The 23402-nt window shown below is 45.5% G+C and overlaps 2 protein-coding genes and 1 long non-coding RNA gene across 5 annotated transcripts in view; 1 reads left to right on the plus strand and 2 right to left on the minus strand.

Moving 5' to 3' along the window:
- The window catches only part of NF1 (neurofibromin 1), a 150447-nt gene that overhangs the window by 95890 nt on the left and 31155 nt on the right, over positions 1-23402 (plus strand). The window lies entirely within an intron of this gene.
- Positions 5826-11239, minus strand: EVI2B (ecotropic viral integration site 2B). Of its 2 annotated transcripts, none has more exons than XM_078379272.1 (2): positions 11164-11239; positions 5826-7968 (listed from the first exon to the last, which is right to left on the minus strand). In XM_078379272.1, the coding sequence occupies exon 2, from the start codon at positions 7937-7939 to the stop codon at positions 7064-7066; it is 876 nt and encodes a 291-aa protein (XP_078235398.1). In that variant the 5' UTR covers positions 7940-7968; positions 11164-11239; the 3' UTR covers positions 5826-7063. The 2 variants fall into 2 exon arrangements, with proteins under 2 accessions (XP_078235398.1, XP_020642472.3); XM_020786813.3 differs by lacking the exon at positions 11164-11239 and adding an exon at positions 10422-10550.
- Positions 17601-22676, minus strand: LOC144584056 (uncharacterized). Its single transcript, XR_013538067.1, has 2 exons — positions 22516-22676; positions 17601-18896 (listed from the first exon to the last, which is right to left on the minus strand). It is a non-coding gene; the product is annotated as an uncharacterized LOC144584056 (long non-coding RNA).

Below are 23402 nucleotides of genomic sequence, written 5' to 3' on the forward strand. Positions count from 1 at the left end.
TATAACTTAGCTACACATGAAATAGAGCCCCACACCTCCCATCTGGAAATAAACAGTACACTCTGCTACCCCGTTTGTTTGCATGGAAAGAGTAGATCGGAGACGAATAAAGGGAGAGCATGGTGGATCTCAGTAAAGGATCCCCCTTGCAAGTTGAAGTTAAAGGTGGGACCTGAATCTGGAAGGCAGACCGGGGGGGGGGGGGGGGAGGCATCCAAAAGTGTCAAAGACTCTCATGTACCCGAAGCTGCCGAATCCACTGCTGTCACTTGATCCCTGTGGATTCTTATCGGAGCTTCTTTGGTGCAGGGGTTGAGCAGAACGGATGCATAATGGGGCATTGCATATTCCCACACCAACCGAGGCCAGTACGCGAGATCACCTTGGAGGTACTGCGGTATGCCTCCCGTTTAAAAATCCATGGCACACTTCCCACGGGTTGTGTGTGGTAGCAGGCCCTCCCCCCAGCCGGCCTCCACCTCTCTGTATTGCACCATCCTGACCGGGCTGCAATAAAGAAGATATCAGAGAGCGTTAAGTGTCTTCCGAAGGACATCATTTGGCTTTTTAGTGTGCACTCACCTGCAATGAAGTGTTTCATTATTGTCTAAATGAATTCATCGCTTCTGCCCCCCTCCCTCCCATGTGCACATTTTGTGGTAAGGGAGTTAATTCTGCTTTTGGGTGCTTAGAAAATGGTGCTAGCGGTTCCTTAATTTTCCATCAGAAAGCCTAAATAAGGTTCACCTCTGTTTTAACAAATTCTTTAGGACCCTCACCGTTAACAAGGTGTTTAAATCTTGCATATTGTAAAGCTGAGCCAAAATGTTGGTGGGCAGAGACGTCTGTGTTTGAAAGGCACTGTTCTCTCCCTCTTTGAGCTCCCTGCGTTCTCCTCCACGGCTCCTCATCGGTGTGCCGTTTGGAGAGTTGGGGGGTATATTTTCTTTTTATAGCACTAAAAGCACTGCTTGCTTTACTCCTCTTGGCCGGGGTTAGCTCTGCATTGCTGAAATCCATTCTGGCGTCTAAAGTGGCCATAAAACAGCTGATCGGCCTCCAGTGGCAGTTCCCGATTTTGTCCGTAGAGCTTGATCGTGCTTGAAAAAAAAAGCATGCCTGGGGAGTAAGTGAGGACACCGCGCGTGTTACCCTTTCTTCTGTTTCTGGAGAGTTGGCAGCAGGTCCTCCTGCAGACATTGCTAAACTGGCAGCACCCATGCACAGAGAGCAGTCTGGGGGGGGGGAAGGCTGGAGTTTGCAAAATAACCCCCCCCCTTTAAAAAGCAACAACAACAACCTTAGGGAGGATCTTAAGGACCAAATGGAGAACACTGGCTTGTCTTGAAGTTGTTGAGTATTTATTTGCAGGCTGGGGGAATAAAATTGAGGAGGGGGGACATAGCTGGCTGGCTGTAATTAAGAGGAGTACCCCAATATGATGTGGCCATGGACCCACTTATATAAACCTAATTGCACTAATGGTGGTAGGAAGATGTTAGGAGTTTGAGTTCTGGGGTTAAAATGTTAGGACCAGCCTAGATGCCGCCTTTCACATGTGCTTCCGAGATCCGTATTTGCCATGCATGTGCCTCGAACCAGGAAAATCTCTCTGCCTGCAATCTGCCTTTCACCCATCTCTTGCTCTGAAGTCCCTTTTCCATGCAAACCAGCACGACTGCTAATTTGGCTGTAACTAATTTTTTTTTTTTTTTACTTAGGGCGATACCTAGGTGTGATCTCCTGTTTTTGAAGATGTCAAGGCTGTTAACCTGATGCCCCCTTTCTGCTCTTAAGCCATGGGGAGAGGTCTGTGGACCAGGCCTTAAAGCAAGGCACCGGACAATTCAGGTCCAAATCAGGCGATGGTCTTCAGAGAGCAGAGAAGCTGTAAATTGGCATCTTTGGCACCTAGGTGTCATGTAGTTATCTGCATTTTCGCTCTTCCCTCGCGGCCAGTCAGGTTTCCAAACTCAAGGCCCGCTTTTGGGACTATTTCTCTTAACCTTCCCATCTTTCCTTGCTGGAGGGTTCTACAGAACTCAAAAGCTTACTTTATTTCTAACCTTTTCATAATCCAGTAAAGTCATTACCCAAAACCAGGACATTTTTCTGCTTGTGGCTCACCTCTCCTGCAAGAGCCAGAGGAGGAGAAAAGAGTGCAGCCGACTGCAGGGAGGAAAGCCATCAAAGAAGGTGTGAGGCATACCCTCTTTTGTGTGTTAATGGAAGTTCTTGCCAAGATCCATGTACATTTCATGAGGAACGGATAGATGTAAAAACTTTGAGTTTGGAGGCCGAGGCTTTGGAACTCCTAGACTGTGGAACTCCCTCCCACTGGAGGCCAGTCGGGTCCCATCTTAGCTGTCCTTCCACAAGCATCTGAAGACCTCTCTCTTCAGGCAAGCTTTCCCAGAGTTGACTGGCAGCCAGAGTGGGGTTTTTGAACGGATGGTTGTGCCCTTGTTGTTTTGAGTGTGTGTTTTGGTGTTGATTTTTTTAGTGCGATGTTCGTTTTAATCCCTCTTCACATTTGTATACTTACTGCTTTTAGCTTTTAAATATTGTCTTTTATTGATGTAAGGCCGCCTTGGGTCCTTTGAAGGAGAAAGATGGGGTAGAAATATTTTAAATAAATAAATACATTGAGACACGATTCCATCTACCCTGAGGTTTGGTTTGGTCTGGTGTTCTGGAGCTCCGTGGAGCTGTGGCTTTACCTACAAAACCAGGTTGGTAGATACTAAAACAGGACGTCATCTCTGTGTTTTGTACTGCTGCTTTACTGTTTGTTTTATATTGCTCTGCAATGAAATAACTAAGCAAGTTCAAACTAAATTAAAAATGGATCGGAATGACACTAAACTGGGAGTGCGTGGGAGTCTTCCTGAACCAAAGAATTTCAAGAGGTGGTTTTATCTTAGCGGTAGAATCAGGACTTGGCATTGAATTTAAGGAAACGTGTGGTTCCTGAGCTTATTTCCATCGGTTCTGCTCCCAGTATAAATAGGGTTCCTTATCACCAACACACACAAGTCTTTGAAGAATTTTTTTAAAGTTTTCAGTTAAATTTTTTATTATTTTTATTATTGTCGTGGAATGTCTGTGCTGAGGATGCAGAAGAGAAATTTAGTTTGCAGCTTGGAAACCGCTTAGGGAAGAACACAGAAATGATGTGTTAGGAATAATGTGTGGCCTTAATTTGTGGACGCCTTTTGAATAATGAGTGGGGGGAATGATTTTGCATTTTACGTTTAGCTTAATGGGAGCCGTGCTGGTCAATATTGGTGCATAAGGATTAGCAAGTTTTGACTGACTTCATTATTCTTGTGCCATTATTTGATTATTGTTTCTTTTCAGTGATCACAGATGAGGAGATGTTTAAAGCTTTGCAGTGAAGTGAGCAATGGTTTACAGCCCTAGAAGGTGTTGCGAATGGTAATTTTGCATACTGTCTGTGGTTTCTTTAAAATGTAATGGTTAAACATTGTCATCAATACAGAAAGTTATAGACTATCCACTAATAATTATTAAGCTTTAGAACTCAAAATTAGCAAAACAAATTAAGTATATAAGCTAGCTGGGTAACTTCAGATTCTTAAACCCATTATCTTCAGTTAGTAATTTCTCTTTTCCTCATTACCTCTGATCTATTCCCAAGGGGTTGAATAGGTCAGATCTATTCACCCACTTGGGAATAGATCAGAGTTTAGGAGCTTCCTTTGTTCTGCAAGTAGTCCAGATGTGAATTTTACAGTGGTCCCCAACGTTGGGCCTCCAGATGTTCTTGGACTACAACTCCCAGAAGTCTTCACCACCACCTCTGCTGGCCAGGATTTCTGGGAGTTGAAGTCCAAGAACATCTGGAGACCCAGGGTTGGGGACCACTAGTATAGTAGACTCTTGCTGTGCCCACTAAGCCAAGAGGTGCTTCACAAATTAACCGTACCCTTATGAAGCACACACATTTTATTATTTATCTAATATATTTCTCTTATCACGTCTCCCACAAATCTCAAGACAAGTTAAAGGTGGTTGGGTGGGCAGACCCGTAACATGAAATGTTTAAAAATTCATTCACAAATCGTAGTATGTATGTAAGAATGATGAGAATTCAAGTGTACAGTTGTTTAAAATCAGATTGTGAAATCTCAGTCATACCAAGTTGGAAAATACCTTTTTTTAAAAAAGGAAATCTTTGGTTTCTGAAATTCCAGAAGAGATGGACACTGGGGTCATTCTAAAAATTACTGAACAATATGGATGCAGTGGTGGAGAATATGGCATCTCATGTACTCATATACAGTGCTTTTCTAAATATGGCAAAATGGAGCTGCACGTTATTCCTGGCTTTGAGAGCCTAAGGTGCAATATGCAGGCAGAGAGGCTGTCCCACATAATCTAGGTCTTCCCTATATAGGACTGTCATTCCAAGGAGATCTGAACAGACGTGTGAAACGCTAGAAGCTCAGTCACGATGACTTTCTTGCAGAGACTGCATTCTGTTGCTCCTAAGGTAAACTCCTAGCAATAGGGGGAAATGATGCATAAAACTGAGAAAAGGCACCAGGGCCCTGAGCATCCTGGGACAGATGCTAGGGTCTAATGGAGGGCAAATCACCTAAGCCTTGTGTTGTTGCCTGTGTAGGAGAAGATGGCTGGGTTGAGCTGCGGGGCAACTTGTATGGCTGATCCATGCAAGGAGCCCCTTGTTGCTGCCACGTAAACCCAGAAGGCTTGCTTCCACCCCAAAACTAAGAATATGGCATAATACAGTGGCGCCTCGCTAGACAGTTACCCCGCATGACAGTTTTTTTGCTAGACATTGACTTTTTGCGATCGCTATAGCGATTCGCAAAACAGTGATTCCTATGGGGGAATTTCGCTGGACAGTGTTTTGTCCCTGCTTTGCAAACCGATTTTCACTAGACAATGATTTGCTTTTCGCTAGACAATGATTTAGCTAGACAGCGATTTCAGTGGAACGGATTATCATCGTCTAGCGAGGCACCACTGGTAAATAATAAAAACCCTATGCCCTCAAGTCAGTTCGGACTTACGGCAAGGAACTCATTATACTTCTCACCAGACAGGTGGATTGGCTATCATTGTTGGTCCGATTGTGCAAGTATTTTGTTAAGTGTTTTCAAGCTACTGTATTGTAGGTTGCCAGGAGACCTGGGGGGCGGAAAATATAGGGAAGCGCTTTCTAGTTTCCTCTAATGGCAAATTCTGATGTTGGCAATATGTATTTATAAAAATACAAAAGGCAGGACCACAGAATGCTTCCTTTACTTAGGATTGATTGAGAGAACAGCGTAAAACCTGAGAAAACATCATGTCAAAGTGCCTCTAAAAGGCCCTTCACAAAAGTAATGGCCTAAGGGGGAAACAGGAGACTTTGACACCTTTGGGGACTAACATTTATTATGCCCAACAAAACTTGCTAGTCTTAAAGATGCCACCAGAAAATTGTTGTTTTGTCTTGAAACAAAAACACTTGAATGTGTGTATGTGAAAATAGCTAGGTCTTAACACTTTACACCTGAAGTTTTAATTACTAGTTACACCACTCGTTGCCCAAAACATAACCTTTACAGTTACTGTATTTTTCCGTGTATAAGATGCCCCCATGTATAAGACGCCCCCCTTTCTAACCCAAAATTAAGAAATCTAAGTGGGGCTTAGCAAGTGGAGGGGGAAACAGGGATCAAAGCCCTGCAGGATCGCTTTGATCCCTGCTTTCCCCTCCACTTGTTTTTTTTCTCTCCTCAGCTTACTTCCGTGTATAAGAAGACCCTCAATTTTTAGTCTAAAGATTTTAGACAAAAGTATAGCTTTATACATGGAAAAATATGGTACATGAACAGTAATTCATTCTTTCCAAGCTCTGTTTTGTTGCATGGAAGTAATACCCATTTACGTTGTGTCATATAAGTGAACATGTCAACCCCTGTGGAGAAATAAAGCCTTTTAAAGTTGCGGGGTAAGAAAGATAAGCGTGTGCTTCACCTAGTGTGTTGCCGTCCGATAAGAACCCAGAGCCGGTCTTTGGTTTTCTTTGTGTATGCATAGAGTTGCGTTGCACGCACGGAGGTGGCTGGATCCAAAGGGTCTGTTCTAAAAAGCCCTTCCATTCTTCTAATAGCCGTGGACTGTCGTTTGTACATCCCTGTACAAATACAGCAAAATCTGTGCTAGTGTAGTTATATAACCAAACAGAGATGCGGAAGTTTCTGAAAAGAACAAAAATCCAAGAGAATTTGCACCAGAGGAAGAGATCTCGTAACGAGACGCAATTACTTGCACCCTGGTGTACATCCAAGTTGGTAAAATCGGCCAGAACTTGTACTTGAAAAATCTCTATTTAACAATGTCAAAAGCGCCAACTAGAAGTGGAGCAGCAGTTCGCTTAACCATGACTGGTACCCCGGATCTGATGTGGGTTTCTAAGGGTTATCAATCAGTTTAGCAATAGCGGCCAAAATACTGTAAAATAAAAAATATGGAAACTTGCCCAGGATGTCCAGTGTCATTGCATTTTAATTTCAGAAGACGAAACTTTAAAAAAAACCACAACCCAGCTGTTTTAAATGGAAACTGCGGAGGAGGGTGTCAGAATTAAAGCTCTTTGAGATGTTTAGAGCGTGCTATGTGACAGATTTCACTGGGAAACGGAATGTCTTCGCAGCCCAGATTACAGCACCTCTTGAGGTCAGGAAAGGTATGAGCCATTCCAAGGGGGTTCCAAGGGGATCAGTGAAGACTCCATCGGCAGGAGCAGTATACAGTATCCCTGAATACAAATTACTGTTTTGCCGCCTTTCTTGCGGCCTTCCTGAAAGGATCGGAGGGATCCCTGTGGGGAAGATGGCGTGCCGGACAAGATGGAGTCTCATAGGCCGTTGAAGTAGATGATGCTTCTTTTCAAAAAGGTACACACAGAGGCAGCCTTTATAGATCTCCAAGCTTGGTGCTACACAGTTTTATTCCCTAGGGATTTATTAAATTTTTTTAATAAAAGGGAACACAATTTGAAATTGACCTCAAATCTTCCTTTAAATCAATTAAATAGGAGATCTTCTGGCGGTGGAGGCAGTGCTTCTTCTGGGGTTTGATAGGAGGGGTCTAGAGGTACAGGACACTGGGCGTCCGTGATCGGCTGAGGCAAGAGAGACTCGCTTGGGTTAGGACACAGATCTCCGTGGATTTCTCCAAGCCCGTTGGGCGGAGGGGGCGGATCCAGTGGTCCCGGAGCGTCCGGCTGCAAAGGGACCTCGACCAAGCCGATTGGTTCCTCTGAGAGGGTGGTTTGCATGCTTGCTGAAGAATCAGAGTTCCCCGTCATGGTGGGGCAGGACTCTGTCTCCTGGGAGCCCGGCGGTCCAGGGGGCAGCTCCAGATTCTGCTCTGAGGCCGACGAGGGCCCCTCGGCATTTTCCAGCAGCTCCGTATCCTTGTTCAGCTTCCAGGGAAGGAGAGAAAGCACCGAGACCCGCTTCGGGCCTTGGCCGGATTCTTTCTCTGCACTCACGTCCGGCAGGTCTCCGTCGGCGAACGGAGAGCGCCCGGCCCAGTGGGGGAGAGGCGAAGCGGCCCTTTTCCACCGCCTCCACAAGAAGATGCCGACAATAACCACGATCATGACAATCAGGGTGACCCCAATGATCACGGCGGCGATCAAGTGCCCGTCGTGAGACGCCGGCGCCTCTGTTCTCGGGTGGCTGGGCTCCGTGGTGAACAATTCCCTGTTGTTTTTGGCGGAGTCGTCCGATTCGCTGGGCGGAGGGGTCCACGGCTGGGTCCGGATGTCAGCTCTAGTGATAGGCAGCTTCGCTGGAGGGGGGGTAGAGGCTGGCAGCCCTTTCGTCTCTGCGGAGATGATGTTCCGGGGCAGTTGTGCCCAGAGGACAAGGAGGAGGGCAGGGTGGGTCTCCATGGCTCTCTCGGCGCCCTAATTCCGTGGCACTAAAGAGAATAAAGGGCCGTTAGGTCTCTTTGAGTGTAGGATCCTACTTCCTAAGAGCACAAGTTTTGCTTGTGGCTACAGTACGGACAGATACCAGCACCTTCCCTGGGGAAACAAAGCCTAAAACTGCTTTTATTTTGTTTCAAGATTACATTTTAGATTTCTCTTCGGGACAGAATATCTATTGCTTCTCTCATTTTTAAAGTGCTTTTAATCTGTCTTTCAACCTAACGTACCAGAAACAATAAACAACATTTGGACCAAAATATTCCACAAATCATCGTCCTCGTAGAACTGCTGGAAAAGGGACCCTATGGATCAAGTCCAGACCCTGTCAGTGGAGTGACTGTGGCGGGAACTGAACTCCCAACCTAAACATGTAAAACATTGTTAATAATAACTTTGCAAGGCAGCATAAAGAAATAGGATAAGCAGAGTACCACACGTATCATTTTTTAAAAGACACAAAGCCTTTAAAATGAATAATATAAATTAATCGGAAAAAGTCCAGCTCTTGATACCTCTCCATGTAGCATCTGTCAATCATGGGAGAGAGGAGAGACCAAATATTGACCTCAGTGCATGATCGGTGTATTTGTGTGGGCGTGGGCGATAGATCCCAAGGACCAGTCCTTGCACAAAGGCTTGTTTTCTGTGCCGGTGATTGCCGGGAAGGGATGAATATTAGCAATCAAAGGGCCTCAAAGCAGCTCCTCTTATATTGCTCCCCCAGGCCCCGTTCAAACCCTGTCGCGTCGCGGTTCCGAAGAAGCAAGCCTAGACTGCAGAGTTTTGCAACTTCTGTCTTTGCGTTGTGTCTGATTAATCTGTTTACAACCGTCCAGTGCAGGAAAATGAGACAGATTCCCCTCCGTTAACGGACTGGTTGAAAGGAAGTATGAGGCCGTGCAGTGTTTTACACAGTGAGATGTAACTGGCAAAGTAAAAAAAATATTACAGTATATATATTTGTGGGGTGGCAAGAGCTGCATGCAGCTGTGGACTACATGATATCCGTTGCTGGACTGGGTTCTTAGAGGCACAGACAGTCAACAAGCAGTGCAGTAAACTTCCTTCCTTCCTTCCTTCCTTCCTACCTACCTACCTACCCACCCACCCACCCACCCACCCCACCTTTCTCTTTAAAAAGGACCAAAGGCATCTCACAAAACAATATTTAAAGCTAAAAACAATGAGTATAGAAGGTGGCTTGCCTCATTAAAAGACAATATTTAAAACTAAGTATATGAGTATAAAAAGGCCGCTTGCATCATTAAAAGATACAGTAATAGTAAAACTAGAAATAGAAAATATACAGATATTTAAAACGAACAAATACCACTGTGAGAAACGGTGAAGAAAAGCGACAGCAAAAAAAACATATTCAGAGCATTAAAGTAAAATAATCCGTCTTTAAAATCCCCCATCAGACAGCTGGTCATTGAGGGAAAGCTTGCCTGACGAGAAAGGTGTTTTAGCTGCTTGGGGAAGGACAGCAAAGATGGGGCCTGGCTGGCCTCCAGTGGGAGGGAGTTCCAGAGTCTCTGGGAGCAGCCACAGAGAAGTACGCTGATACGCTGTCACACTAGCTAAAGTCTTACACTCTTTTTTTAAAATTGCGTCATAAAACCCGGGCAAATAAACAGAAGTATTTTCTCATTGTTATGTAATCAGGTACCCACTGCTAGTAAAGCAGAGGTTTCACTAAAGGAAAAGTGGGGGTGAATGACTCCAGATAGGCAAAAAATAATTACATTCATGCATTTTTGTTTCTGTAACCAGAAAGCAAATTTGCAAGGAGGTAGTTTTCTTTGGAAATGGTTTGGTTTGCCGCAGGTGATAAGAAATGGAAGCACTACAACATCTGTAGGTTAACTTGCTCTTTAGCCTGAATGTTTGATTTCGGACGGATTAGTGTTTTTCCATTTCTCAGATACTCGGCATGTACCTAGTTATTTCAGTTTGACTCCAGGCATACAAAGTGCTGACCATTAATTCACATGTCCTTTGAAAGATTTTATGCAAAAAAAAAAGTAAAATGTTTTGTATAAGTAAATAAGCGGGCCTGTATGAATTCTGAAAATGCTGCCATCGTGCATTTAATGCATGAATTGATATCTGCCATTTTTCCGTCTGGAGTATTGCCAATGTGCATATAACATTGCCTCATTGTGAGCTGGTCTTAATTTGAATTCCTGGGATAGCTGTTTTTTTGAGAAAAGATCAGATCACAAAGCTGAACTGTTAATCAGACTTCAATAACAGCTTTTGGGGCGGGGGAAGCTACCTTGATTTTAGTGCATTTTGCACGAGGAAGGGAGTCCAAAGAACTTTTAAGCATTCTAAAGCACACTCCTAGAATTTAGAATATTCCGCACCACCTTTGCTGGTTTTATTTGAGAGAGAAGCAAAAGCATTTAAAATGGAAGAAACATAATTAAGCCAGTCTTACCTGCTTGCTATTGCCTCTTGTACTGACCAGCTACTTGCTTGTAGGTTTCACATTTTAATGTTATAAAAGCAGGGAAGTGAGAGCGCAGCAAATGCATTTGAAGTGTGGGGTGGTTCACACATTTCAAAAGAAACTTATTTTGACATAGAGGGGAAGTTTATCAACACTAGTGCAGGAAGCACCAAGAAATGAGAAGTGATTAAGGACGGGGGCATCCTCTTTTGCACACAAAGGCTATAGTTTGGGTGTCAGTTCTTGTTACAAGTGGTTTCTGTTCTTGACAGCACATCATGGAATTTGAGAGACGTGAGAGCTTTCCTTAGCATGAACATCTGACCCCCGTCTCTCGACAAAGAAAACATGGCGGATTAAATGTTAAATATGTTAACGTAGTCATGTGTGTCTCCATTGGCTTTTCTTGTGGACAACTAGAGATATGATGATTGGTTGGATAGAGTTTAACAGAAGATTATAGTGGAAATCAAGATCTGTTTTTGGTCCAGTATAGATGCAGTGGTTCTAGCTCTTAAGCTTACCATGAAGATATGTGGTTTTTTTGGGGCAGACTCTAATCTGGATCTTCATTATTCCACATGACGTCCACGTTAATAGTTGTAAGTGGCTGGAATATAACCTGGTGGCCAACCTTCTGCCATTCAGCCTCTCCAGACTGATCTGATATGAGATGTTGAGTATGCCACCAAGGCTCTACTTGATGTCTTACTAGATTAGCAGTACTTACTTGCCAATGTTGCACACTGCCGGCAAAACGGAAGCAGCTTTCCATGGGTCCAGAGAAACAGGTGGCTTTCCATGAAATTGTATTCTTAATAAAATGAGCCGATCTGGTTTTATCCGCCACAAGATTCTCTGTTGTGTTTGCTGCCGCAAACTAACACCCTGGACAAACATTACCTCCAGCTCCTAATCCTGCCCTTCTTGAGTGCTTGGGACAGCAATGGCAGCCGTCTCTAACTTCCCCCTATTTGACTGGCTCGACTGGAAGTGAGTTTGCTCTCCCCAGGATGATGGAGAGGTCAAGGTGGAAGTCAACGCTTTCAGCCTTTCTGGCCATCTTTTTTTTTCTTCCGGGAGCAATCGTGGCTTCCGCCACTCCATCACCCCTGCCGATGGCGCCCAATCGGGTGGCTGCCCGTGTCGCATAACGTAGATGCAATTTGGCTCATTAAGCCTGTGCCCGTTCATTATTTCCCTAAAGGTCCCCAGCCGTTCTGTGGGTCTCGCCCTCCTCGGCTGCTGAGTTGCATCGAGAGAAGAGCTGAAAGTCGTTCCCCGCGCCGCCTCCCCCCCCCTCCGCGAGAAGCCCTTGCCTGATGTGTTTCCATATGAGCAATTTCGGTAGTGGCGGTTGGCATCGGAGGAAACTGTGAACAGGAAGTGCTGTGTTCCTGTGTGGTTGCGTGTGGGTGTTGTGTAGCTCCAAGCTCTTCCTCCCCCCCCCCTGAGCTCAGCTGCTGTTTTACTTCCAAAGAAAATTTGCTTCCCCATTTGCTGGTTTGCTTTTTTTCTTTCTCTCTCTCTTTTTTGCTCTTGATCTAAAGAGGTGTTGCCAGATGGCTTGATGTCTTTTTTAAAAGCATGGCTAGACCAGAGCTTGAGATAAAAGTTCCTTTTTTGGGGGGGCAGGGGATGGCATCTCCCAGGATCCCCAAGCCAACAAGGACGATGGAAGCAATTGTACAAAAAAAAAAGATTAACCCTTCTTCCCTCCGGGCTGTGCTTGCATGCTCCATGCAGAGTCAATTTGTGAAAGGAAGGATGAGGGAAAGAGCTTTGCTTTCTCTTGCCCAAACTCTCAGCTAAGATGTGCTGCATAGAAACACGGCCAAGGGCAAATGTTAATTAGGTTGGAAGCTAGCCTTGTTTGGCTCATGGCGTTTGGCTGGATCCCTACCATGACCGTAACACTTTCTGTTACAGGGGGCTTTGCTCCTTAGCGTAGAGAGCGGGTTCCTTAGCATCCTTTTGGAGTTATAGAATTCTAGAGTTGGGAAAGATTACAAGGGTCCTTCACTCCAACCTCCAGCTAGTGCAGGTAACCCACAGCAGGTGTACCCAGTCTGCTGCTTTATAGCAGTGATTCTCAACCTTGGGTCCCTAGATGTTCTTGGACTACAACTCCCAGAAATCCGGGCCAGGACAGCTAGTAGCTAACGTTTCTGGGAGTTTTAGTCCAAGAACATTTGTAGACACAGCGTTGGGAACCACTGGCTGATAGTGTTAGGTTTCCAGATTCTCGGTTGCCTCAACGGGAGCCCGAACAAAGTCTAATGCAGTGAACGAGGTCCTTCTCTTGATCTGGTCGCTTAATTCTTTCCCTGCTCTTTACTATTCCATAAACTTTTTATTGTTGATCCATCACTCCGTTGACTCTTGTTGTGGTTTACTTAGGTTTATGGAAGTATTTATTTAAACTATTTTTTGCCTTGCCTTTCTCTTTAAAAGGACCCAAGGCAGGTTGCATCAATAAAATGCAGCATTTAAAGCTAAAAACAACGGTGCATGTACAAATGTTAGGAGGAATCAAACAAATACCGCACAAAAATGGTAAACAAAATCAACACCGAAAACACATTCAGAGCAGTAAGGTACAATAGTCCCTTCAAAAACCCCACTGGGGCAGCCCAGTCACTCCGTTAAAACGTCGTCATTAAGAGTTATAGCTCATCATTGTGCCTCTCTCTGTTAATCTCATGCCCTGCCTCTTTGTGGAACTACAGCCTCCTTCCTCTCCGTCGATCACTGGCATGATGGAGTTTGTAGTACGAGGACATTAGGTGGAGTGAGGCTGATCCACACCAACTCTCTGTGGCTCTCCAGTCTTCCCAGCCCTAAGTAGAAGATGCAGAGCGATCCGAAGTGTAATCTGTTGCTTGCAAAGTGTGTGCATTGCCCTGAACTAGAGATCTTTCCCTCAAACTGGGTGCCTTCTCCAGATTTGCTTAAACAGACACGCCAAGAAGCCTTGTGTCGGCATTTCAGTAAACCAGAGCAGACGCTCCATTAGTTACCCACCCTGTGAGGAAACACTTGGATGTCAGTGGCCTGTGGATGCAAGTCTAGGTGAAAGCCTGCATTTCCTGAACGTCTGGAATCCTTCTCTTCTCTCCTCAATTGCGATCGCAAAACGATGTTTTAATGGGGTTTTTCCGCTTTGGGACGATCAGTTCCCTGCTTTGGGAACCAACTGTTCGCATTACGACGATCAAAACAGCGGATCGTCGGGTTTTCAAAATGGCTGCCAGCTGCTCAAGATGGCTCCCCGCTGTTTTTAGGAGCCATTTTTCGCTTAACAGGCACCTGAAAATTGCCGCCATATGGAGGATCTTTGCTGGGTGAGCAGGTATTCAGCCCATTGGAACGCACTGAACGGTTTTCAATGCATTTCAATGGGCTTTTTAATTTCGCTTGACGACGTTTTCGCTCTACAGCGATTTCGCTGGAACGAATTAACGTCGTCAAGCGAGGCACCACTGTATACCCATTAGCAGCCTCAGAAGCTTGCTATTCATATGCAGGCATTTCTCTAGACAGACTTGTCTTTATTATAGGGTTGCCAACAGGGATTTCTTGCTGTTTGGGGAGTACCCTTCTGGCTCACTTGGCAGCTTGTTGAAGATTATTCAAACAGTACTTCTAATGGGGTAGGGGAAAGCATACCTAATGTGCTTCAACCTGTCTCAAGACTGGACCCTAACCAACCTGGTTGGGTTACACTATCACGTAGAAAGTCTCTTCCAGAGCAGGATCCTGGTACGTCAAACACATCCAGCTGGTGGTGGATTAATCACAAGGCTAAGGAGGCAACATTAGAAAGTCCCAGCCAGGTTACCCAGCCTTGTCCTTATTCCTGTGTTTTCTCTCTTCTCCCGGGGTGGGAAATCGCCTATCCCATCCAATGGGGTAAGTTTTGTTTTGTCAAATTCTGCACAGAGAAGGGTCAACACGAGACCTCCATGCCAACTAGATTTTCCACCAGGACCTCTCCTCCCGTGTGGCCTCTGACCACAGATACCTCCTCACTGTGAGGTGTCTTCCTATCCATTTTGCAAGCAGAGGGGGTTAAAAAAAACGATGCCTGTGAATTTAGCTTGCATGGGAGTGAGCTCTGTTCAAAATAAAGTTTGCAGCTAGGGAATAGCAGCTGCTCCTTCTCCATGAAAAGGGGAGGAAAAAGTGACCACCCCAGGAGGAAAGACATCTTTCCAAGCTGAGAGCTCTGTCAGCATGAAGAAGTCGGAAATGTTTCATGCGCTGCCGAATATCTGAGGCGCGGGGCGGGAAGAAACAGATGGGGATGAGGCAATGGCTGTATTTGGGTGGGACTCCTCGGCGCAAATGCTGGCAGAGCAGAAAGCATGCTCCGTGGGCCAGCTGTGACCCCCCCACCCACACACTCCCACAAAGGGTGCTTAACATAACATGTCCCTAACCGCCCCCCCTCCATCCTTTCACTTCCTTTTCATTCCAATGTTATGTCGGCATTCTGGTGGTCCTCCAACAGGATCGTCCGAATTCTCTCTCTTTTCTTTCATTTTCTGATTTTTAAATCTTTCTTCCCCCCTAAGCTGCTGTGAGAGTTCTCTTTGGGTCGGAATAAGAGAGATACCATTTCATGGCAAATCAAAATCGTACACCTGTAAGTTCAAGTCCCCCCCAGATCTGAATTCAATCGCCAGTCCTAGCTGGAGTAGCCCCATCGAATCAGTGTGGTTTTATGTACATGTTGGCTTTACTGTTCAGTTGATTTATTTTAGTTGGGTGTGGTGGCTGGTCTTGGGTTTTGAAGTTCCATGTCTGAATTGGATTGCACAGCAACATAGCTCCGTGGTTTGGCCATCATCTGCTTGCCGGAGCCAAAGGCTGGGAGTTTCATTCCCGCTATGTCTCCTTGATACCCAAAGCATCCTAATCTACTTCCCCCACCAGGTGATTTAAAAGCGCCAAGCCTTGGACTGTGCTGTTATTTTGGACTTTGAAAGGCCTCGAAGAAGTCAAAGATGCCTGCTGTAAACCCTGTGAATTTGCTAGATGTAGGCATTGCGAAGGCATCTTGTATTGAACATGGAGTGTGCTCTTACTCCCTTTGAAAGCTGGTATTCTGTGACCTGGACGGACTGGTTGCTCGACGTATGCAGAAATGCGGAGCATTAAATTCCGGCTCATCTCTCCACTAGAGCTGTGGCCCATTTCCTCCCTGATCTGCTTTTAGGATTCAGCAGATGCCGTCTGCATGCCTGCAATCTGATACTTATGGCCCTGCAGGTGAGGAGCGTGCATTTTCAATTAAAAATGAAAGCCCCAAAATGCCCCCGTCTGTCACAAACATATACCATCCTCTCTTCCCCTCCTTCTGCTTACCTGGGTCACAAATAGGTAGGAAAAGCCCTGTTGGAGCTGAACAGAGGCCTGACCCTGCCTCCTGTCTACCTGGCCATGGCCTCTGCCGAGGTCTTGCTACTGTTACCGAGTAAGACTGAAAGGGGTACAAGCCCACCTTGAGACCCGTCTCTTTTCCGTTCCTGTTTGAAACAGAAGAACAATGGAAAACGTGGAACTCCCACTTGCAGATCAAGGCTAGTCACTAACGGTAAGCTTTGGTTACTCCGAAAATCGTTGGCGAACAACGTATGGCTTTGGGCGTAGTTCATATTGGAGATGGGGGCCTCCTATTCTGGCTTATAAACGAAGAAACACAGGGAGGGAATTGCCTGCTTAAAGAGGAGGACTTTGCTTGGAGCTGAACGAGCATTTTACTAAATCAGAGCTAGGAAGATGATTGGCCTGGCTGGGCTTAAAGGTCTCTGCATCGTGTGTTGGTAGGTGGCCGGATGTTCCTGGCTCCCAGCTGTTCAACAATCACAGCAAAAGAATGTCCCTCCCATCTCAAATTGATACTGCTGAAGTTAAGTTTTCTGGAGTAGATATTTGTGTAAAAGGAGTTTGAATGTTATTCAGGCTTAGTACTCTGAACAGGATTTTCTGACTCAGAAGTAGTCCCTTAAATGTATTTCCTTAGCTGGCTGGATAGCTCAGTGATTCAGGTCTCCGAACACGGAGCCAGAAGTTGGGAGTTTGATTCCCCCACTGTGCCTCCAGAGGAGAAAAGCCAGCCTGGGTGGTCTTGGGCAAGCTGCACAGTCCCAGGGATACCCCCCCAGAAGAAGGGAATGGTCAACCACCTCTCAGTATTTTTTTAACCTGGAAACCCCTGGCGAAAAAAAAAATCACCATGATTCAGAATTGACTTGACAGCACTTGATGATGATGATAATGTATTTCTTTGCCCTGGTGCATGTCAGGATTCTAGTACAAAAACAAGCTAGATCCCATAAGCTTGAAATCTGCCAGCCCCTGCGGGCCAGCTTTGATTAGCAGCTGATCCTCCTATAAAGTTGTCATTGTTGAAATCTTTACCATGATCTGAACTCGAAAGAAAGTAGATCTGGTTTTCTTTTCCCGTAAATATGAAACTCAGTAAGCTTGCTTTTGTCTTATATTATTTACAAGGAACAGCGTTACAGAGAATGAAACTGTACCTTGGCTATTTCAAGTTCATATTGGATGGGGTTCGTTCTGGAGAAAGGTTGCACCCCATGTTAATGTGGTTGGGAGGGAGGAAAATGCCGTGTGGACTTTCCATTCCCCCCCCTTTTTTTTTGCTAATACAAATTCTGATTAAGCTTGATGGAGTTCCACCCCAAGCACAGGACGAAACAAAAGGAAAAAGGTGATTGATGCAGAAACAGGCTCTCGATTGTGGGTCGAGGAGTGTTCAAGTCAACAGAAAAGAGTGTGGGAGATCTTTGTCCTTCTACTTGACAGAGGCTTCCTGGGAAGTCTGCCAGAAAAACAGACCCAACGATCCTGCGGGGCTGATCAGCAGCACAGAAAAGTACTTTAGCCTCCTCCATCAAGCAAGGAGGGCATTCTGCCTGTTTGTCCAGGCAGAATACAGATGGGTGGGATGGGAAAGCAGGCAGGTGGAAACTTGTACCTTCATGGAGGTCATGCTTTCCCACACTGAGATTTACTGCTTTAGTCCAGGTTGGATAAACAGGTGTTGGATCTGTACATTTTTCAAGCTCTGGTGGGCAGGCACTGACTCTCCCGGCCCCAATGTTTGTTCTGTTTTCCCACTCAAATCTGCTGTTCCCCTTCTTTCTTTCTTTCTTTCTTTCTTTCTTTCTTTCTTTCTTTCTTTCTTTCTTTCTTTCTGTTTTTTGCTTATGTGCATTAACATTTTGGATCTTCCGTAAAGCCGTCTCCGAGTAGCTGTGGAGACGGATTGTTTTCTGGAGGAAGACGGACGCTTACAATAACAGCGCGTTGTGTCTGCCACTTCGAAAAAGTATTCTATGCCCTCAAGCTTAGGTTCTGCTCCAGATGTTTTTGCAGCTGGAAAATGAAGGTGGGGGTGAAAGAAAAAGTCCTGTGTTGCTAGCAGACATCCAATGTTCAATTTAACCCTCTAGAATGCAGTACACCTTCAAATTCTCCCCCCTTGGGTAGTTGAATGATGAGTGCTGTCCTCTGAAGAGGCTGGCCACAGAGACTGGCAAAACGTTAGGAAGAACAACCTTCAGAACACGGCCAAAGAGCCCGAAAAACCCACAACAACCTAGATCTCAGTGTTGGCTATAGTACTGCTGGGTCGTTTTATTGAGGTCTCCTTGGCCAACATCTCCTCGTGCATCTGCCTCTCCAGCGTCTTCCTAGCATCTGCTCCAGTTTTCCCAGGTCCTGGAGTCATGTTCTCCGACCTCAGGCTTTGTCTGAAAGGGGCCGTTCCTGTCGTCTGGCTGGGCGTCCTCTGTAGCGTTTCCAGCCCGCTGGGCCACAAGCTGCTAGCGCTGAGAAAATCTCCGTTGGTCCTGGGGAGACGTTTGCTCCGCTGCCGCCTCTTGACGTAGGATAACTTGGTGGCCATCACAGCCACAGCCGAGAGCAAGCACACAGAAAGGAACGCCAGCACCCCTATTACGATGAGGCAAATCAGCAGGAGCTTTTTGCTCTTCTCTTCACAGAGTTCAGCTTGAGTCTGTGGCTCATCGAGAGCCTCCTTGGTATCGGTTGCGGTGAAAGAAGATGGTGGCACGTCTGGGGGAACGGTTGAGTCCACTGGCGGGGATGTGGATGTTTCTGATAAGGGGGACTTAGAGGTAGTTAGCTGCATCACAGGGGTGGTTGTGTGTACCTTGGGTGTGGATCCAAAGGTCACTATCTGCGTCGTCGCCTGTGAAGCCGTTGTCGTAGGAATTGTGGTTGTATCTGTTGGGTTTTGTGTTGTTGGGTTCTGAGTAGTGAGAATGGAGGGGCTTTGAGTTGTCGTCAAAGCATTCTCAGTAGTGGTTGCTCCTACTTGTAAGCAAGAAGACAGGATGGTCCCCAGAAAGAGACCCAAGAACATGCGAGGCTTGCCCACCATTTTCATGTTTATGGGATGTCTTTCTCCTGCAAGAAAAGCAAAAAGATACATTTACACCTGCAGAATCACTGTTTATCAGCATATTCAAATTTATTAGGACTGTGTCTCCTTCTCGTCTATTACAGTTCTTGATTTTTGGGGGGGGGGTGGTGGTAAATAAATGCCGTATTTAAAAAACAGAAAACTAACAAACTCAGTGCAACTGCTTAAAAAGTTTAATCTGGTTTTAAGGCCTAAAGTATAGTGGTTTCCTCTGAGTTGAACACAGATTGAAGGCTAATCACTCATCATTCATGTTTTGTCTTCTGCAGCCTTGTAGATATTGGGTAAATATAGTTTCTTTCCGTTATTCATAGCATCTTGTGTTCTGTTAAAATTGGAATGGATAAATGTCATCATGGCTGTTCCCCATCTGTGCTGGATCTTAAAAATGTTTCTACAGAATGTATTCAGAAGCCAACAGGGCCTTCCGGATAGGTAATGAAAAGGACTTTACTGCTGTGACCAAAATATCAAACCTGTTCATCACAAACTTCCCCAAAATTTCTTTGAGTTACTTTAACGTCTTTTGTTGTCTGCCTGGTGTTCTACAGATTTATCAGTGCTTCCCAGAAAGACAAAAGAGAAATTGCCGTATCATTGATGAATCAAGAGCCCAAGGCAATCTGTAAACATAAAAGCGAACTCAAAAGGAACACTTCATCTAGAGGGCCAGGAATATCACATCTTTCTTACAAAATCATCAGTGCGGGTACAGTCTGCTGAGTACAGGTCTTGATCTCTGCCTAGTGCTGCTTTGTGTTTTAAGTTACTTGAGAGAGGAGAAACAAGGAGGTGTGGGGAAGCCCCATAAATGTTTTGTCAGGACCGTGAGCATCCTATGGATCTGTGGATGTACCGTTCAGATGGATCCTTCTGCATGGAGAGTGGTAATTCACATAGAGCAGTAGTTATACAGTGGTGCCTCGCTTAACGGCGATAATCCGTTCCAGGAAAATCGCCGTTAAGCGAAAACATCGTAAAGAAAAAAAAAACAATTGAAACGCATTGAAACCCCTTCAATGTGTTCCAATGGGGTCAAAACTCACCGTCCAGCAAAGATCCTCCACAGGGCAGCTGTTTTCACTGCCTGTCTTGCGAGGAATCCGTCCCAGATTTTTTTACCCGGCGGTCATTTTGAAACCGCCGATCAGCTGTTTTAAAATCATCGTTTTGCGAAGAATTGGTTCCCGAAGCAGGGAACCGATCATTGCAAAGCGAAAAAACCCCATTTACACCATTGTTTTGCGATCGCAAAAAGATTGTTGTAATGTGGTTTCGTCGTAATGCTGGGCAATCGTAAAGCGAGGCACCAATGTACTTTGTATTGCAAAATCTAGCATTCCTGGGAGGGCTTTTTTTCGCAAACTCTCAGGGTGCATTTTTTTGGAGGGGACAGATAAAAAGGTGTTCTAATGAGGAGGACCTTTAAAAGGCAACTCCCCCCCCCCCGACACCTGCCTTTGGTGACTCTGACGCCTCCTGTTCTGCCAAGTCAATTTATGGGTTCCTTTCTAACGATTGCTTTGGATTTGAAATGCCACGACTCTTTCTGACTCTTTGGTTTTTTTTTTAATCTGCCGATTGTGGACACTGCCTCTGTAGGCTATCAAGACAGTGTGGAAAGATTGCGTTTGATTACACCGGAGTGGGTCGCTTTGCTAGGAGCGACCTCTTTTAAAGGAACCCTTCCAGCTGTACAGAAATTGGTCCAGCCGGGTGCCAAAAAAAGGAGCGCACCGGCCACCGGACATAATCTCCTGGGCATTGTGTGATCGCCGTAAAATAGACTGTATCAAACTGTGCCGCTTGCAGTCCAGAACAGAGATTTTACTAGGGAAGCAGACTCCGTGAGACTTGCTGTCAAGTTGGATGTCAGTCACACACTGGTGACTTGACTCTTTTTTTGTTTTTCCCAATGACGTGAACTTGAGTCATGACTCGGAGCGCGCCCACCCTTCCCTCTTTTTTTTTCTAAGGAAACCATTGTTTTTAATAGGGACTCAGGCTTGGGACTTGGGACTTGATACCCAAGACTGGAACTCGGACTTGAAACTCGATGCCAAAGACTCGGATTCGGATTTGGGTCTCGAACCCAAAGACTTGCCAGTATCCCTACTATTCTGCTATTTGATCACACCCTTTATCAAGATTCTGCTGTAGCCTGTTGATAAATTTTCTCTTTCGTTTATCTCCCCACCTGGCTAATCTGTGACTTCATCTCTCAGCTCCCCCCTCCCCTCCACCGTTTATCTCTATAGTTCTCCCCTTCCCCATTTTGCATGCCCTTTTTGTACTTTTTTGAAAAGGACCGGACTCGACTCGGGAGGGTTATTCTGGATTACAACTCCTAGCATCCCCCCAATTCTTCTTGACAAAGGGGGTCCTGAGTGTCGTAATCCAAAAAAACTAGCATTTTCAAACCTTGTTTGAACTTGTATAAAGCTTTCTTTTATAGACCGGTCACTGATTCACTGACATAGTCTATTTTCAAGAGACATTTACTGTCAGGAGTCTCAGACAAAGGTCTTCCCGTCCGTTTCAGTTTTCAAAAAACTGGTCAATGACCGTAATAAAACATTTCAATTCAGATTGGTCTATTTCAGTAAGAAATCAGAGTCGTGCATGATCTTAAAGACCGGAGGTGTTTTTTGTACAGTAATCTTGTTCTCCAGTTGTATGGGGTGTGTTGGTTTCAGGTACGTGTATGTGTTTAGGGGTGACGTGATAGATGATGTGATCAAGATGGTGATTAAAAGCAGAAACGGCGGGTGGTGAGAATTAAATTAATAACGTGGCCATTCATTGAGCTGTTATTGATCACACAAATGTCCCAGTATTGAGTCACCTAGTAAACCCATCCGGTGTGCTAGAAACTGCGGTTCCGATTCAATTCCTCGGTGGCAGCTCGGCTGTCTTAAGAGGATGGGAATCACAATCAGACAGAGTCAGCCAGAGGCGGCGGGCGGGGGGGGGGGGAGGTCGCTGTGCTCCTTTAAAAAAAAAAAAAAACCCAAAATGAAAATCCAGCATGCACTTGGTGCTCCTTTCTGCCGTACTGAGAACGCGTACGATCCTGGAGGTAGCTGGAGCCTCCCACCTCCTCCCTTCAAGATTCAAATTATTTTCCGATGGCTTTGCATGGTGCCCTTAACTATTGAAAACATCCCCGGTTGCCCCATCCTGCCGCACGGCCTCTGCTACAGTGCAGTCTGTGTTCCTCCTGCTGGCACAAAGCACCCACTGTTAATTGTGGTGCTGTGCGGTAGGGTGTTGAAGAGACAAAAGCAAAGGAACTGACCCATTAAGGGCTCTTTTCTGCCCCTTCGCTCGCTCTCCCTGACTAGATCAGTGTTTTGTTGGCGAATAGCGTGCTGGAATCGCCCCAAGCCGTCTTATTATCTGTCTTCCCTCCACGCATTTCTACTCCCTTCTGATGCGTCAATAACGGTTTTTGAGAATAGCCGGCTCTCTGCTTTCTCCCCTCCATCCGAAATAAGTTGTCTCGCCCTTCGCTTGAGCTGAGGTCCTTCGGCTTCCCTTGCCTTCCGACCCGGCAGGAGGAGGTAGAAAGAAAACCCAAATAAAAAGTAAATACAAACTCACCTTAGGAGCAAACAAACAAGGCTGGCTGTTGGGAGTTCTCTCGGATCAGCGGCTTGATAATTTTTTGGTTCTGGCTACAATGGTAAGCTGTGGAAGCCCGGGATGTTTTTATACATTAAAAGTGAATTTGCATCTGCAACATGGTGTTTAGTTCTCCATTTAGAGAGCTAAACCACAGGGATGACACATTTCCTTTCTGTTGTAAGTAGACTGTGATGTGTTGGAGGGGGGAAAAAAACCACCATTTTGCCCAAATTAGAACTCTGAACTGCAGGATAAAGCAAGGGTTCCTTTGAGATGAAGAGCCACTTCTATGCTTGTTAAAAGTTCACTGTCCTTCTCCTTTGCTTGTTGTCTTTCCACACAACCGAGCACACCTTTATTGGACTTTCCTTTTTTAAAAACAGAGTGTGGTGTTGCAGTCGGCGTTAGCCGTGTAGATTGAAGCCACCGGAGTTTTGAAAGCAAATGTATGCGCTTCCTCTGCATGGTTCTCTTAAGCGCCATGCAGATGTTCAGGCCAAGATCATCCGTGCGTTTCAGAATCCAGCAGAAGCTGGACCCATGTGACCTGGTTGGTTACTTTAAAAAAAAGAGCATTACAGATTCAAACGATGCATTTCCTTTTTGTGAAATGAGGAAATACTGCTGGAAATCCAACCTGAGTCTTTGTATTTTAGATCATTCTTCCTCAAACGGGTCCTTTTACAGCTATGCTGGATAACAACTCCCATGATCCCCAACCAGCAAGACCATTGGCCCTGCTTGCAGAGCATGACGGATGTTGTCGTTCACTGGGTCTTGGGGCTCTGATTGCTCAAGACCACCAATCGTGACCGACATTAGCAGTTTTAATCAAAGAAGCCAGTTCAGTCCCAGTTCTGTTC

Source organism: Pogona vitticeps, chromosome 7 (genome assembly GCF_051106095.1).
Source record: "Pogona vitticeps strain Pit_001003342236 chromosome 7, PviZW2.1, whole genome shotgun sequence".
Taxonomy (NCBI): domain Eukaryota; kingdom Metazoa; phylum Chordata; class Lepidosauria; order Squamata; family Agamidae; genus Pogona; species Pogona vitticeps.